Here is an 18337-nt window from a genome sequence, read left to right as displayed (position 1 = left end):
GGCACACTGAGCCACGCTGGTCATGAGTCTGTCCTACTGAAATTCCCTGTGGGTTTCACAGTGTCTCCTGTACCCCAAGTGTCCTGCCTGGAGAGCCATGGTGCTCCTGCTCTGTCCCCTCCTCAGAGAAGCAAGTTCAGGGGATGCTCTGGCAAAGACAACCAAGGGGAAGGAGCAAGGGGTTGTCAGAGGCAGAGAGACTGAGAGGAAGCTGCTGGTAACTCTGTGCAGGAGAACAACCAGTTAAAACTTGGGTCTGCTCACGTGAAGGCAACTGCTGACCCAACTGAATGCCTCCGGGTGTGCCAGCTCACAGCCTCCTGACTGCCAACAGGCTGGAAAGAAGCACCAGCTTCCCACTGCCATCCATGCCTGCTCCACCAGCTCACCCACTGTCAAAGTGGAAAACCATTACTTCTCTGGGTGACACCACCTCTCTGTCCTTATGAGAGGGCCCTTAACAAAATGCATTCTGTCCATGTGGTGTAGCAAGCTGATGGCTTTCCAAGAAAGATGGGCATTGTTGAAGAAGACTCAACAATCTGTGCACATCCTCAACACTTCAGCCTCCTTGCACCCTGAACTTATACAACTTCTAACCAAGGGAGCAAGCATTGTTGTATTTTACTTCCAATTCTGAAGGTCTGCATCTGAATGGATTACAATTCTCTATCAAGCCCTGGTGTCAATTAAGTAATTTCAATTGCCAGAAATAAACCACACCAAAATCAATTGAGGGATGTCCTTCATCCTGCTATAAAAAAAGGCAAGCCCCCTAAAGCTCACAAAGCTTATGAACTCAAACAGTCAGTGGTATGCACTGTGCCTATTGAATTTTTTGCATGAGATTAATAGTGTATTGATCCTATGTGACACTTCTGCAAGGCACTTGCAACACATGATTATGTCAGACAGCAATTTCCATGCTACAATAATGGAGCACTGCCCCTGAGCAGGGAAGATAAACAATAAAGTAGTCATTTAGTGAGGCAAATGTGCAATAAAACATATGAATTCATTATATCAAAGTAGTTTTTTTCTTGGAGATGAAAAATTTCACCCTCACCTATTTTTTCTTTCACGCTACTTCTAAATTTACCCTTAAATTAACTGAGTTTACCAACGCTAATGTTCAGGGCTTTCTCACAATGGAGGAGTACTGTACTTTTTCATTATGTTTTCTAAGTAAAAACCAGATGGATGTGTAAGATTACACATTTTGGAGAAACAAGTAGAATCTTCTATACCCAGCAATGGTTTTGATCAGCTGTTGCCATACCTGCCTAGGCCACCCCCACACAAAGCCAGAGTTGTGTTTTTACTGTCTCTATCCATTCATCTTAAACAATAACTGAAGACAGATTTTTATCCCACCTGTACAAACATGTCATACAGCACCTTATTCCCAGAAATCTAGATCCCCACACCATCAGTGGAAGGGAACAATCCTTTCTTCTTCTTTGTTCCCGTGCCCCATCTGCCCAACACCTGATTTTTTTTTTTTTCTTTTCTAGAGTACATTAATGGAAGGAAGAGTTGTGCAACAGCACTGTGGGTGGAAAGCAGCCAGCCAACCTGCACCAGGAAAACAGCTATTACACGCACGCGATCCGCAGTGTTAGTGCCATTACAGGGCTATAAAATCTGAGCAGCTTACAAAGCCCTGAGGGCTGGGCCATGAGCACTAAAACTTAATGGTGGGAGTGAGCTACTTTTGATTTTAGCCTTGACTTCTCCTCCATGCTGGCAGTAAATATCAGCAAAAATACAGCTCGGTGACAGAAATGAGCTGTAATCTTTTAAGAAGTGGAGTATCAACCCTTTGCTGATGAACCAGGGCACGCAGGCGACTGGGGTGCTTTGCCAGGGCACCTCTTCTCACAGGCCTTCAGCCGCAGAAATTAACTAAGCACCTTAAGGTTTAATTTACTGTTGTTTTTTTCTTTCTTTCAAGCAAAAACAAGATTTAAAAAAAAGGGAACAACAACTTTAGGCGTATGAAGTTTCGCACAGGAAATGAAATTGAAACCACTGACACGGCAGCGCAGCAGCGCAGGCGGGTCTGCAGGAGACGTGCAAAAAGAAGAAGTGGCAAAGCTGATGAACAAGCTCAGGGAGAGCACAACTTTGCAAAACAGACTGGTGAAACATAGATTCTCACACACAAAAAAGTGAAGCTCTGCAGCCACTCTGATATTTATTTGCTCTCCTGCAGCTGGTGCCAGGTGCTGGTTTGCACGGCTGGACAATGGCATGTTTTGTTAAATCCCAGAACAGCCTTGGCTCTGTCTCCAGCTGCAGCCCCGTCCTCTCAATTTCCTTGGCTGCCCAGAGCCACTCACTGTGCTCCTGGAGGGCATTTGAGAAGGAATACCACTATGTGCTACAGGCCTTGCAATGGGCATTATTTGATCAAAATAAATAAATAAAGTTCTGAGTTGCAAATAGATCTTTTGGTACTAACCACTAAACCACTCTGCTTTTACATACCATGTGATTCAGACTGATTCCCAACCAGAGGTGTATTTTCAGTTTAGTTTTGCCATGGGTCTCTGACATTCGCTTTCACAGACCGACAGCCGTGCTCATTTTTATGTCAAGAGATATGAAAACCAAACAGTGCCAGAACAAATACTTCACTTTTCCAAGGAAACTAACACATAAACCACTTCTGCATACCATGGTCTGCAAAGTGCAGAGCACACACCAAGCAGGAACAAAACCCTGGGCTCACACTCTACTTGGACAAAAGCCTCACAGAATTCACTCTCGAATTGCAGCCTCCCAAGGGAATTGTATTAGAGCAAAGGCTGACTCCAATGCAAGACACAAGTACCTGCAGTCCCATCTTCATACCAGGGTCAATCTCACAGCCTACAGGTACTTGTTACTTGTTGTTTGTTGGCTTTTGCAGGTAAGCTTCCCCAAAGACAGCATGACAATATGTGAACAGCCTGAGTATTTTTCTCCATCTCTTCTTATCTCTTCAAACAAATGCTAGCTGATGGCTCCATTGCAGGTTGCTTTTATAGTCCTGGCCTGACTACTATAAACTGAACTTACTCCTGTTACCAGCTGAGGATTTTTCTTAGTGCAATTTCATCTTTGTGAACACATTAAATAAGATACCAATATGGCACATTAACTTTATTATCGAAAGCTGTCTTCATCATGACTACAATTAGTTTTCACTACTTGGTTTTCTTATGCAAAGCTTAATAATGGACAGGTGGGAAATCGTTTGCAGCTTAAACAATAGGCACCTGACAACCAGCTGAGACAGTAACAAAACCACTTCACATGCAAACTAATGGTGGAAAGTGAGAGACTTCCTTTGGTTGACTTGTCTGAATTTCTGGAGGTGACCTTTACAAGAGCTACAGGAACTTGTGATAGCTTTACAGAAGGAGAAATCACCTAGGTGATTCAAAGTCAGATGTACTCCTTGAAGTTCCACATTTGGATACTATCTGTCCATGAAATTTGACTTGTAACCTATTGCTTGTGTACTGTACAAAGAGCAGTGGAGAAGGGAACTTCAACCCTACTGAGCAACAGTATCTCCCATTACTATATTCCTCTACCAGGCACAAAACCCTTTTCACACTTGAAAGAGCAGTACCCTGCATCATTTAAGCAGGATCTGTATGAGGTGAGAGTATTTACGTGGTTACAGAAAAGGGAGGGCAGCAATGAAAGCAAGTCCATCCTGTTAAATCTTGATTTTAGAATCCTGCCTTGTATAAAAGGGGACAACAAAACCTTTTGGTTGCTCCTGTTTAGTCCTTCTTTAATCCACTATGGTAGTCCCATTTGTAAACTTGACTTTTGATAGAACCTGATGGGGGACTAGGTGTTTACATAAACAATACACTTGCTGATGAAGTAGAGAGATGGAGAGAAAGCATCTTATCTTGTCAGACTTGAAAGAGAAACTCTATGAAATATTCCTATTTCTTTTTCCCACCAAGGGAGTTTTTTCTTTGCCTTAGAATAGCTACATCAGTGTTCAAAATCCCCCAGGCCAATATGGTGAATCTGAGTGTGATCTTGCTTTCCCTCAGCACAACTAAAATAACATTGTTTTGACAAAGGGTATTTTTTTGGCTATCATATGGGCTGACCATGAAAATTTGCTGCCCAATGGAGCTGGCAGATGCCCCTGTGCACGTCCCAGCTTTCTGGCAGACAGCTGCAGGGCTGGGAGGGCCTTGAGCTGAGGAGCAGATGCTCTGTGCAGCATTAACTCCCTCACGTGGTTACGGCCGCATGAGGAAACCAGCACGTAACGGCCCAGCCAGGGCACTTGGTGGCTCACCAAATCCTAAATACCCCAAAGCTCTCTTCAAGGCTGCTAGAGAATGAGATTTGTCACTGAAAAGTGAAAAAAAAAGGGTGATATTTACTTCTAAATACTTCCTGATATAATTATGCTTTAAACTCTTCAATTGATAACTTCAGTTGGAACTTACTGAAGATTTGAAGAGAACTCAAGTGAAATCCTGCTACAAATCCCAAATAATTTCAGAGATACCCAAATTTTACCTACTAATCTCATCTGAGGTCACCATTTACATCTTGATATTGCTCCCATGTAAGTAAAACCTCTGTCACCTCACTGACCTTCAGGAGTTCTCTCCTGTTCTACGCAGGTATGAATGACAGGGAGTGAGGAGTTAATGACATGCACAGCACTACGGCTGAATCACTACAGGAAATGGGTATTAAAGAGAACCATATAGTAATTCAGGGTAGAAGGCATTTCTGGAGGTCACATTGCCCAGCCTCCTGCTCAAAAAAGGGCCAGTATCAAAATCAGACTGGCTTGCTGATGGCCTTATCTGGTCAAGCTCTGGCCAGGTGTGGAGACTGTACAATCCCTGTGCAACTCATCCCACTGCTTCACTCTGCTCAGGATGAACATTTACCCCACATAAACAATCTGAATGTCTCCACTGGACAAAGAAAGAAGATGAGGAGGAAAAGGGAGAGGAGGATTAATACAGAACGACAAGTTGATACCAAATGGAAGGCTCACTCTTCACTCTTCTGGTACTGCACACACAAAATACAAGCAGCTGGAAAGCAACAGGTACTGAGGGGGTCTGTGGTGAGTGACAATGGGTAAGCTCCAGGTTAAGTACAGAAAAAGCAACAGTCCCTAGTGGCAGCATATCAGACAATATCCATTTTATTGTCAGAGTAAAACATACTCCTTTAAGAAAACCAAACAAAAGGCCTTACTGAGTGCTTCAATGCATGCCAAGCAATTATTGCTTTCCACAATGTGTCCTGTGACTCACTGTGCCACAATGAACTGGCATATGGTGCTCATTCAGGGTATATAACTCACACATTAGCTCTGAAGAGCTAATAGTTACTTGGACTCTAGTTAATTTTGGGGTTTTTTAATTTCCCCATGGCAATGCAATAAATGTCATGCTTATTATTGTATTATTATTTTTTTAAAAAGTGTTTTTAGTGGCAGGCAAGTGTCGTTAATGCCTCAAATCTCTCGTATGCAATGAAAATCAATTCAGACCAACTCTGGCATGCAAAAGCACATAAATAATTGGTAAATACTACCTGTGGTCTTCTGGGTCCAGATTTGACTGATGCCAAGAGCAATCAACTCCTTTTTGGCTGCAAAGGATAGGAGGGCACTCAATACCTTACAGAAGGCACTCAGTATCTGGCAAAAATCAAGCTTTCTGTGTGCCAGCTCCCCATGAAAGAGCACACCATGAAACACGTGCAACAAAAAAGGTTCTCTTCTCTTGCAAGGGAAGGCAATCTCCTAGAGGGACACAGAGCCAGCTCTCTGTAGGGTGTCAGATACTACAGGGCTGGAAAGGGGGCACTTTCTCTTCTAAAAGGAAATATAAAAAGTAACAAAGCTTCTCTCTTTGAGTGAGTCTGCCCAGGAGCAGTAGACTAGAAATCCAATTTTTATCATTCAGAAAACATCAGAGATGCTTAAAAGCAGAGACTGAGTAGTGGCAGAAGAAACTGTGTGCAATTACATGAAAATTCTTCTCTTGTAATCAAGATGCCTCAAATGAGCCCAGGCTGCACCATGACTTGTGAGTAGAATCAAGAGAACATGGCTTCAAGAGTGCTAATGGAGCTTTCCACCATATCCAGCTGACTTCATGGGGGTAAGAATCCTGTAGAGGTAAGAGCTACTTAACACTTGTATACATTTGACAGAAGTACACTGAAGCCAGTGCTATTCATTAGCAAAAGTGGATCAGAAAGATGGAAGTGGCTAATTCAGGTTTTGTCCATGTAGGGACTCAGAGCTGCAGCAGAAGTGAACGGGGTTGAAGGCCAGAAGAGCTGATTCCTGAAAAAAGGGGCCTGACTTCTGACATAATTTGCACAATAAAGCAATAGCAATGCTACTGGAATCAACAAAACTATGCTGGAATAAATCAGTTGAGAATTATATCCTGACTTTGTATGTCTTTGAGCTAATTTCATAGGTATAAAACAACATTAACATGTCAAATGTGACTTGGAAGGCAAAACATAAACACTTCAGCCTAAAGCTCTACTGCTCCTGATCCCCAAGGACACAATTACTCCTTCAGTGGTTTCCTGTATAGACCAAATGCAATGATTACCAACACAAATATTTTTTCCCTGTGTTTTTGCTTTACAAAATGAATATTTGGACTGTGTCATCTCAGGTGTTTTCTTTAGCATTTAACACAACAGTGATGGAAGAATATGGGCATGACTTTACTATGAATGGCTGTGGGGCATAAGGACCTGCTCTGCCTATTTCCTCACCTTGAATCTCCTGAACTCTTTAGCTGAGTGGGAGATAGCTGAAATTGTGTCTGAACCAAGACTCCCAGCATTTGTCCTGCACTTTTTTGTCACTACTCTGTAGGTTCTTTGCTAATGGTCACAACATATTCCCCATCTCCTCACAAATATCTTCATTAAAATATTTGTTGCATCTCACTCAGCTACCTTCCCCTAGGAATGTGTTCAAGAAAAGGCAAAAGTACATAACTATTACATAGAACTCAGGCCTTTTTTAAATCAAAAGTCATATTCATCTATGCAAAAATATCAAAGTCTTCATTTCACCCAAGGAAATAAAACCAGCATTTAGGTAATAACCACCTTCTCCTCAATGCAAAGACCCTCCTGCCAGAGAAGGAAATGCCGCCCTTGACCAGATCCCAAATGTTCATTCTCTTATTGGCTAATTCATGACAGTGTTAGCTAGATTTTCATTACAGAGTGTTATTTGTAGCTGCTGTTTTAATGAAGCAGCTGTAATAAACAAGTGAGATTTATGTTCCTTTTAAAATTGCTTGAAATAATTAGCGTTGTTAAATTTAGACTCTGAAAAAATCTGAGCCTACGATTTTTCTATTTTTTAATAAATACAGAAGCTACAAAGCAATCTACCAGCACCAGTCAGGCCTGGGTCAGAATAGTATACATGCCATATAGCAGCCAAAATATGTTTCAGATGAGGAAATAACCTAACTTCTCCAAACAACCTTTTAAAAGTAAATGATGGTTGTGCTGAATGAAATGTTTTAACAACTGCAATTTGTGCTATTTTTCTCCAGCCCAAATGCAGACAGGAGCTTATTTTATTCCTATTCTGGTCTGTACAGGTACAAATAGGCACCCTGGATGTGGATCACACTGGTGAGATCAATGGAAAGCAGGATCAATACCAAGACCCAGACCCAAACCAGAACTTTGCAGCTCCTTCCTACCTTGATTTATGTGTATCTAAAAGCCCATACCCACGTCAGGCATTCAGATACCAAACTCAGAGCTTGTGGTTTGCCCTCATCTCTGCATCATTTACTTTTTCCACTCATTGCCCCTCAACCACAGCTTGCTGTATTGACAGTCCAGACACTTATTTAGAATAAGCAAACATGGTGCCCTCTCCAACCCAATTTGGCTGTTTCACAGCTGGTGCTGCACTTCAGAGCCTGATCCAACAAACCTGTTTTGTGACAGCACCGAACAAACATCCCCTAAAAAGCTTTCCACTCAGACTTGGGGGTTTTTGGGTTGGTTGGTCAGTTCTGTGACTCACCAGCCTTACAGTATTTTTCGTGGTGCAGGTGCCACCACCTCAGTGGTCCAGGTTTCCTCAGAGCAGTGGGAAAGACAAGATGAAATCCCAGGGGCCAGGACAGAACCTTAACAGTTCTACAAGAGAGGTCTAATGTCCAGCAGATGTTCAGCTGACTAAAGCCCCAGGAGAGGAGAGGAAAAGATGATCTGCTGTGGGGAAGACCACATCATGCCATGCATAGAAGGGGTACAGAAACAATATTCTTATTGTATAATGAGGAAAGGGACAAAATGAAGACAAGGAGAAGGCTATAGCTGCCAATTTTTATGAACTTTTTTAACTAGAGGAAGGAAAATCAGGGAAGATATACAAATAAGAATGATGAAGCTGGACTAACATGCAAAAGACATCTGTAATAGGTATCAAAATACAAAAATTTAAAGTACTTTACATATGGTAAAACAATAACAACTTCTATGTAAATTATAAAATCCCAGGGCATTAAAATAAATAATGGTATACTGTTTCAAAATCTTCCTGGATAAAATAAGTGGCATGCTATGGGATGGGAATTTAGTGTTAGGAAGTATAAAGCCCAACATCCCAGGAGAGCAGTAACATTGCCTGAGGAGCAGCTAGCAAAGCCATGAATCCAAGAATAACCTAAAGGTGATTGCAGGTAAGATTAGCCAAGTAATAGAGTTTCTCGGTGTGATGCTTCTGAGTGATGCAGAAGGGTCAAAGGCTAAGCTGCTTCTGGATGTGGACAAGGGAAGGGGTGACAGGAAATCTAAAGCATAATGCTATGTCAAAACAGCCACAGTGAACAAATTATGAGTTGTTCAAATCTCCACAGATTAGCAAGGAGATAGAGAAATTAAAGGAAATACAAATAAGGACAACAAAAGTGATCTAAGGAGAGAGTAAGAGAGCTAAAATTAATATGTTCTATAAAAGAGAAGACTCGGGCTGACATCCAGCTATAAATACCTTCCAGGTACTGTGTGTAGATGAAGGTAATTAATCTAGCTCAAAAGATAGTAAGACAAGAAGCAATTGCTTGAATTTAGGGATGGAAAAATTCAGGATATATAATAAGAAAAAGTTGTTTGAAGAGACACATTTGCTCAACAGGGCAGATTCCCAAGGTGAGAGCTAAGGCATACTTACTGTATGCAGTCCAGAACAGACTGTATAAAGATGGGGCTCTGGAAAATTTTGCCATCACAACTTTCTAAAGTCCAAAAAGATCACCACAGTCCAACTTACTTATCTTTCAGTCATGCTCTTTTATGGGTTGTCTTTAAGACTGCTTCTCTATTTGAAAAAACTCCAAAACAGCACTCAACCTTTACAACCAGGTAGTGACAATGTACACCAGAGCTCAGAGCTGGGGGTGAGCAGCACTCCAAGGTGCATGGCAAACCTCTCTGCCTCTCTTCTGCCTATGCAATGGTGTGGACAATGTGAGTCTACTGGGTGCTGGGCATGAGAGTGTCAGCAAGAACAAAAACACTGACCCAGACCTCAGATTATGCTGAGTCCCTCAACAATGAGGAAAGGCCAAGTGGGAACTACCTCTTGTGATACTCGTGGTCTTCCTCAGCCTTGTGTTAAGACATTCTGCACAGAAGCTTTCAATGTCACTGCATAAATTATGTACTTTGATTTATGATTAACTGAAAACCAATGCTAGCAATGTTTAACAACTCTCAGGAGCTCCAAATAGAAAATAAAGAAGAATATAAAATAAAATCCCCAAAACATTTGCAACAGACCTTACCATTTTCAATGACAAATGGGTACACACAAATGTGAGGAACATAAAACCCAAGTACCCTTAATACCCTCCCTTAAACAAATCCCATCCCAACTGCACTCACCAATCGGGACTTCTGTCCCCTCCTCAATGTAGATGGGCAGTGGTGATTCCTCCATAGGATGAGGCACTGATGGAAAGTAATGAATTGTGGTAGTATTTGTCGCAAAGTGACTAAAATAAGATGGTCCCTTTCTTATCATTACAACTACATATGGCTGGTTACTATCACAAAGAGTGAGCCCCTTCTCAAAGTGGTCACCTCCTGTCACAGAGACTGGCCCAAGCCACGGCCTGAGGGGTTAATCCTCACTGAGCACTCACTGCCACAGGAGTCAACTCTCCAAACAGGACCTGGGAGAGATCCCTGTCCTGGATGCTTCACTATCCTGCCATTTCACTCTAACCTCAATAGTCCCATCCCTGGAGTTTAACTCCCTCTTGGAAACTCCCACCATTGTAGAAGCCAAGGGAAGCCAATGCACAGACAGGCACAAACAGAGTTATCGAGTCAAAGTCATAATATTTCATGCACAGAACCAGAGGAGAGAGGCTCTGGTGCTCAAAGCTTGCCGTTAGCCATTGAAAAGCCACAGCATGTGATGGAAGGCTGCACTGCAAATGGCCTCTGGACCACTGACTTTTCCTTACTCATTTTAAAGTGTACGTATGGGACTTAGGAATTTTCTTTGGGATACTGCAATCTCCAAGCAAAACTCCCCAGATCTGCACTGCAGAGTTATTCTGCAATCTCCATACACCCTACAGTCACTGCTGTAGGGTTCATCTCTTTGGATTCTTTATTTGAGAGCTTCTTCCCTTAAGGGGGTTTTTGCTTCACCATTTCCCCTTTATAATCTATGGGAAGCATATGCTTCACAGGATTTTCAAGAGATTTGAAGTTCCCATTCTAGAATGAAATAAAAATGAGCTACAAATGTTGAAAATGTTCATACTCAGCCTTCTGGATTTTTTCTTCTCTGTTACCTTTTAAAAATGATGATGTACCTTCTCAAAGATACAAATGCTTAACCTAGTCTCAGCTAGGATTCCCAACAGCAGGAAAGGATTCTTTAATCCTTGGTGGGGTATCCTTCACTTAGTACTGGATTTCTTTGATTTGGGTTTTTTTTTTTTTTTTTTTTTTAAAGATTGTCTTATCCATAATACCAGCCAAAGAACACTTGTGGTTTAAATCTATTAAATAAAGCATCTAACAATGTTTCTGCTAGCAACACAACCAGAATAAAGAGTGTTTTCAACAGATGCTTGACTAGCAACAGGCATAGTAAGAACCCCTCAATGGTGTTTTGCAGGATGCAAAGGGCTGCCAGCTCCTGCCTGTCCATCAGCCCACCCCTTGCTCACGTGGAAGATGAAGGGAAGCACAGGGGAGAGGAAGAGCAGAACACCGTTGCCTACAGAACTACTGTACAAGCCACAGAAATCATGGTCTACCGGGACGCCTTGCGCAAGCCACTTTTATCTAGAAGCTGAACTAACATTCCAGCTCAACAATAGCAAAAAAACATTTGTTACCACACGGCATTTTGCTACATATTAACCAGCAAGTTGCTACGCAAGCATAATGGAGTGCTGCAATTCTGAGATACATGTTGTTAAAAAAAAAAAAAATTGATTTATGGGAAATCAGCCTGAGGTGAGTGCTCGTGGGCTTGCCATGCCACTGGACACAGTACATGCTCGGAAGTTATGCGAAGCGGGCCCTGCATTGGGAACAATGCAGTCGTTTTCCTTGCTAAGCTAATTTTGCATAAAGGCAATGAGAGTCTTCATCTGTGCAGCCCCGTAAAACATTTAATCAGATTTATTTACTAGAAAGAAATACCAGAGCAGAGCTTTCTATACTACTCAACAGATTTCAAAGCTGAGATCTGCAGGAAAAAAAAAAAACAAAAAAACAAGTCGCTAGATGGTGTGGAAAAAAACCTGTTGGGTTTTTATGATGTGCAGCTTTCTCAGGAATACTTTAACAGGCTCCCCCAGATTGAGAGCCAGGCTGGAGCCAAATGCTTCCACAAAACATTTGCAACAGTACCCACCAATGGCTGGTGGCATCTACTCTTGCTTTAATGGGCATCACCAGAGGTTGTAGAGAAGGCCTGAAATACCTACAGGCTATTTGAGGCCAGGTACACACACAGACACTCTCTCTTACCCATACACACACCTGCACACAACAAATGGCTCTATGGGCAGAACTTGGATTCTGTAGGATCCAAGGCACAAAAGCTGACTTTGTCACAGCATTTGGGGAGCAAGGACTCTGGGGTTCTAAATCAAGACCTCACTTATGTGTCTCCTCTGCTTTGGGCAAGCCATTTTTACATTATCCCTCCAGGATTTACACACCGACTTTATGAGCATGCTGCTTAAATGTCTGCAAAGTGCTTTGCAAGATTTTCTAAATTCTGTGGTGATACACACAGAAGAACTGCACAGACAGATTTAAGATATCAGTTGCTGAGCATTATTGCTGTATAACTACAGCCTATTTTTACATGCTCTATAGTTGGTTTCTACAAACAGATGGTAAGTGTTCAGTATTTTAATGTTTTAATGAGTTTTTTAAGCCTCTTTGTAATTTCATAAACAAGCATAAATAACACTTACATGAAGAAGAATCTCTGCTGAACGTATTTTCTTTTCCTGTTTGGGAAAAAAAAAAGAGAAAAAGAAAAGGGAAAAAATATTTTAAAGGAAAAAAAATGGGACCAGGAAATTAGTCAGACATGTTTCAATGCTATAATGCACTGCGTTTTCTGAATTTCATCAGAAAAAAAGCTCCTATCTGAAGAACACCAAGACACTGAACATAGTACTAAAGTCAAAACAGGAGATCATTTCTCCTGTGTTTCATCCTACACAGAACATCACAGGAGATATATTCCTCTAAACAGCAGGACAATTACACTGCAGCAGTGAAATAAAATACAAATGTCATGTGATCTGGATCAAAAAATGAAAAAATATAAGAACCTTTAACTACATTCCAGCTCAGCGATAACCCCATGGCTCAGTGTATGGGTTGTTCTCCTACCTATGGACCAGGGACTTACACCAGCACCATGAAGCAGGGCCCTGCTACTGCATTTTGGCACAGCAGGGTTGTTTTTCCATGCCAGCGCTCAAGCACTGACTGCATTCAAGCCCAGGTTGGGCAGCCACGGCAGCGAAGGCATCCTTCGAGGCTGTGACAATTCTGAGTGACAGAGAACCACAACAGGAAACCCAGCAACTGCTAAAATGGGGAACCTTCCCAACAAGCCTTAACAGCCACCTCCTGCAGCCATGGGACTGCCACCCTGCTGCCACCCACCCGAAGCTTTTGCCATCAAGCTGGCATTTGATTCACACTCCCCTTCCACCAGCCGAGCTGGTGGGCTCAGTGGATGCTCTTGGAACCAGGTTTAGGGCTGGCACTAAATGCTTTTTTGCTGGTGTAAATCTGGACACATTGGAAAAAAAGAGACTGACAGAAATAGAGGATGCTGTAGGACACCAGCCATGGTTTCAGAGTCATGGACTGGCAGCACAACAGCCCTTCCAACAGCAGTTTTTTGGGGAAAAATGAACAATGAAGTGAGGAATGTTGAATTAAATTCTACTGTATTAATACAGTAGAATATGTATCAATATTAGTTTGTATCAATATTAGCTACTATGTAAGCAATTTAAAGCTTACATGCCTTGGGATGTAAACAAAGGTCACACAAATCAATTAAATCCATGGTGGTACAACAGCTGAGGGTTCAATTAAAAAGGCATATATGGAAGAAATTCGAATATTCTAACAAATATTAATCACTGCATTTTCATCCTCATGCTTTTCTTCTAAGGGCCAAGAACCCAATCCTGCAAGCAGTCCCCCTAGAGTGCCATTAGAATAAATTTTAGTTCCGTGTATAGAGCTCTTACTGGAGCAGACACAGGATTACTTTTTAAAAAAATAACCCTGATCCATTCTGGTCATTAAGTCAGTGATGAAAAGAAGTCGAAGGCACTAATCCTACTGGGTAATCTATTCAAAGCTTCACTTCTTAAATGATCTACAATTTATTCATATGACCAATCAAATAAACATTACTTACAAAAGGCTGCAACTACCATGGCTTTCCCATTCATTTTTAAGTGTTGTAATATGGCTAAATTTAAAAGCAACTAATCAGCACAATCTTTTCAGAGTTGTTTGCCAGCATGATTTAAACCCCACGTAGGGCACCACTGCAGAGGCTCCCCTTACTGCTGGAAGTGGCAGCACTGCCATTGGGGCATTGTGCAACATTGCCCCACTGCCCACAGGAACAAAAATATGGGGCACTGGAAAATATAGAAGGGGCAAAATTAAAATAATAGGGGGGTGCTGCTAAGCCTTGATGTGCACTGATGAAAATCCTAGGAAAATCACCATCTGGAAAGTGCCCAAGAGTCTCTCTGGACACGTCCAGCCCATAGGACCTGGCTGGAAGCCACTAAGATACACTAAGAGTCTTGATTTAAAAAAACCCTCACCAAAATATTAGCAATGATTAGCTGTACAACAAGATCCTCTCCAAGGCTTTACAAACAGAACTCCACTCAGGACTCAGGAGGTTTCCCAAGCACTCTGCAGCAAGAGCAAGCCAACCTAAAGTGTCTTCCTAGTTTTCCAGGACAATGTGGCACCTCTTTTCTGCCAGCATTTCACACCAACTGAAGACTCCTGCCATTGCCCCAACATTTCACCTCTGACATGAAAGCTCCAGGCAACCCATACAAAAGCTCCACATTTGAAACTACCAATGAAGAGCTGTATGCCAAATTTTGTTTCTGGTTACAGAAAAAGAAAACAAAACAGACGTCGGTAGCATTTGAAAGATTCCAAATTTCTAACCTGGTTCCAGACCAAGATTCCTTAAGCAAACAAACCAAATACCCCAGGAATTTGATGCAGCCCCCCCGAGCATGCATCCACCCTCTCGGGGCCTACAGGTACCACGGTGCCACCTGCGACCTCCTGCTGTTTGCCAAGTCTGACAGAAACGAGCCCTCACAGCGCAGGTGGGAGAAGCAGGTTAATAAATGTCAGCAAGAAGCGGCCGCGGGTCGGGGTCCGGGCAGCCCCGGGCAGGGGAAAGGCGTCTGTCGCCCTCCAGTGGGAGCTGCGTTAGGCACCCAGGCACAGAGGTGCGAAGGGGAGGGGACAGAGGTGAAAGGCAAATAAAGAGAAAAAGGACAAAAAGAGAACATGCAAAGCAGATAAGAGACAGTTGAAGGGGAAACAGGAAGATGCTATCTCTGAAAGTGCCAAAAATGAAGTTTCCCATGTCAGTTTAACGAGGGCAGCACAGACATCCTCCTTCCACACTCGTGCTTCGGACTCGACTTGGTCTGGGCAAGGGACACTGTCACTGTCACGCTGCTGGCTGCCTCAGCTGCTCACACATTTTGCTTTAAAAAACCCCCAATAACCTTCAAGGAAACCTTTCCGTAACACTTGTGGCAAAGGCAGGCAATGCCAGAAAGCAGTCAGCTCGGCTGTCAACAACCATCAGAGTTCTCACCAAAGCCTCTCCCATCGAAATTCCACAGCAGCAGGTTTTAACGGGCTGATTTACTCTCAAACCTAAAGCCATAAAATCTAAACGGGTAGCAATTGTCACCTGAGCCCTGAATTACACGGCCGATGACATGTGTCCCTGTCAGGACTGCCTTACTGTTTTGCTAGTCCAAAACTCAAAACATTTTCACATGCAAGCAATAAAAAAAAATGCAGTTACCAAAATAGCACTATCAACGTAACCAGCTCCTCTCGGCACATTTTCTTAATGCCTTTCCCAATACGGTTAAAAAACATGGGAACTCATCAAAAACCTTCATCTTTACACCTTGGCACAAACTGTGCTGCAGTAAGTGTGGGGTTGTATTTCTTCATGTTTATCTGGATGCTCTCCCACTACTTTTCCCCTTCTTTTATTTTCATCCGTTCTTCCCTTTAAACATAGCTCTTATTAAACAGCAGAAATCATCTTCCACAATTTTTAAACACCAAGTTTTGCCACTCTTGGAGCTGCCTAAGGACAACACAGCTTGCCTTCAGTGTCATAAATAACACATACTCTGCACATTTCTTCGCCTGGGTGAAATAAATTCTCCCATGCTCTTATATGGAAACCTTGTGAGTCCTCCCACATACCTCCTGCTATAATACCAGGCAGCAATGGGCATTCATTATCTTAAAGCCAGCGGGTGAATTTTGGATCCAAGTTACCCCCAAACAAACCCAGAATTATCACCCTTTCGCACCACGCTGAGCTTGGTAACCTGCCCTGTGAAGTCCCTGTGTTTTATTTCTAAGCCCCATCACTACTTTGATTTCAGCACGTCAAGAACCCACAAAATAAAAGAAAAATGAAGGGAATAAAAAGGAAAATGAGGGAAATCACAAGAAAGCAGCAGCAGTGGTATTACCCACCAGGTAGGCCCATTAGCATCAGATGCAGCATTGCCTGTACCAGTCTCTTCACTCGAGGTTAGCGCACGGCAGACAGAGAAAGCACAGCGGGGAGGGGTGGGAGAAAAAATGGGCAAAAATAGCCGGGGAGAGAAGCGTGCGCCGTCGATGTGCTGGAGGGCCGCCAAAGGGGAATGGCTGAGAATGTTATCGCCAAAAAAAGTTAACGCAAGGTGTGGGGGGGGTGTGGGGTAAATAACCGCTGGGGAGAAAAAACACCGCCGAGGTAATGCGAGAGCTGGGGAGGAGGGGGCTTTAAGGAGAAGGATGAATTAATAAATAAATGGAAGGGGGGAAGGGAAAGCTCGCCCGGGGGCACCCCGAGTCGAGGCGGACAAAGGGAGGACGATGCCGCCGCCACCAGCCCGGCTCGGTTCGGCTCCGCTAGGCGCGGAGCGGCCGCCCCTTTGTTCGCCGCGGCAGCGAGGGGCGATCCGCGCCGCTCCGCGCCAGCCCCGCCGCCGCCACCGCCGCAGCGGCAGCGGCAGCCCCACCGCCCGCCCGCCGTCCCGCCCGGGAGGTGCCGGTACCTGTGTCCGCTGGCCGCGGTGCCTGCGCGCCGCTGCGCCCCTGCGGCGCGTCCGGCGGAGCGGTGCGGCGCGACTAGCAGCGCCGAGCAGGAGGAAACGGTAATTTATAAGCGCTTTCTTCCTGACCTCTCGTGTCTGTTGTCTAATGAGGGAGCTTTGAGCATCACCCATCCTGCTGAGTGGAAAAACACCGGCACGGCCTCTTCTTTGCTGGGGAGGGGGGAGCCTAAAGGAAGGGGTGTGGGGGAGGAGGGGCCATGCCGCAGACACGGCGGCGGAGCCCGGGCTGGCAGGCGGCCGCGGGCCGGCGGGGAGGGGCGGGCGGGTGCGGGGCAGCGGCCGGCGGGCAGCGGCCGCCGTCTCGGGGGGGCCGCCCCGGGCCGCCCGCCCTCCTCCGCGGCTGCCGCGGGCAGCGGGAGCGGCAGCGGGGCCGCCCCGAGGGACCCGGCCCGCGTCCCGCGGCTGCCGCGGCGGGCAGGGAGCGGAGCGAGGGCTCCCAGCCGCTGATCTCGTATGGTATTTTTCATTTTCGTGCATTTTTTTAGTCGTTATTTTTTATCTTTACACATGGAGTGCGCTTCTCACAGAAAAAGCATCCACGGCGCTGTCACCGCAGCTGCGTGGGCCCTGGCTCTGCTCCTCCGCTCCCGCTTTTCTCTCCGACCCTCCGGAGGACTGGACTCTGGAGCCGGTGCCGCTCTGCCAGGCTTCGGGGACAGGTTTGGTCTCGGAGCCGTCTATTGCTGGAGGAGGCAACGCGGGAGCGTGGTCTGGCAGGTGCCTGGGAGGCTGGGACATCCCTGCCCTGCCCTGCCGCCTCCCAAACGCGCGATCCCCGGCACCGGAAAGTCCCGGTCGCAGCGGGAGGACAAAGTACGGCCGGGGCGATCGGCGGGGAAAATGAGCAGGGCAACGTTTTGTTTTGCGTCGGGTTTCACAGAACCGAAAGCAGGTCCTCTTCCCCTGCAGGCGAACGGGTATATGACTCAAACATGTCCTTGCTCTCCTACCTGCATCCCCCTGGTTCTCTTAATAAAAGGATTCAGCAGCAGACAGTGTCGCGAGGCATTTTCATATAACCCCTGCTGAAGACTCAGTAAGATCCTCTGTACTGCAAAATACCATTTGCGTTGTGGGGGTACAGTTGTGGTGAAAAGGGGATTTTGGGGCATCTGTGTTTCACAGAAGTCCCACGGTGCTAACCTTGCACTGGGTACAGCAGGGAAGGACCAAAGGAGAGTGAATAGTCCCCACACCTTTGCTCTCTGGGTTTTCCCGAATACAAGATACCTTTCTGCACCACAAACTGGGACAGCTGTTACTGGGGCACCACCTCTGGAACCCATAACCTATGCATAGGCTGCTGGGGGGATCAAATTCCATCACAGCAGCCTCCAGGGAGGTCTCAGAAA

The 18337-nt window shown here is 44.7% G+C and overlaps 1 protein-coding gene across 5 annotated transcripts in view; it reads right to left on the bottom strand.

Annotated features, from left to right (window-relative positions):
• Positions 1 to 17118, bottom strand: part of SLC6A6 (solute carrier family 6 member 6) — a 57545-nt gene extending 40427 nt beyond the window's left edge. The window contains exons 1-4 of one of the 5 annotated variants that reach the window (XM_059856564.1): positions 16926 to 17118; positions 12516 to 12551; positions 9946 to 10011; positions 5587 to 5643 (exon numbers count right to left, since the gene is read on the bottom strand). In XM_059856564.1, coding sequence (XP_059712547.1) covers positions 5587 to 5643; positions 9946 to 10000 — 112 coding nt within the window. In that variant the 5' untranslated portion in view covers positions 10001 to 10011; positions 12516 to 12551; positions 16926 to 17118. Of the gene's footprint in view, positions 1 to 5586; positions 5644 to 9945; positions 10012 to 12515; positions 12552 to 16925 lie in introns of those variants that run through there. The other 4 variants (XM_059856565.1, XM_059856568.1, XM_059856566.1 and 1 more) reach the window with 4 other exon arrangements.
• Positions 17119 to 18337: the final 1219 nt, after the last annotated feature.

The sequence above is a fragment of the Haemorhous mexicanus genome, chromosome 11 (genome assembly GCF_027477595.1).
Source record: "Haemorhous mexicanus isolate bHaeMex1 chromosome 11, bHaeMex1.pri, whole genome shotgun sequence".
NCBI classification, from domain to species: Eukaryota; Metazoa; Chordata; class Aves; order Passeriformes; family Fringillidae; genus Haemorhous; species Haemorhous mexicanus.
Note: the sequence above shows the minus strand (reverse complement) of the source record. Positions and strands in the feature narration are given on the sequence as shown.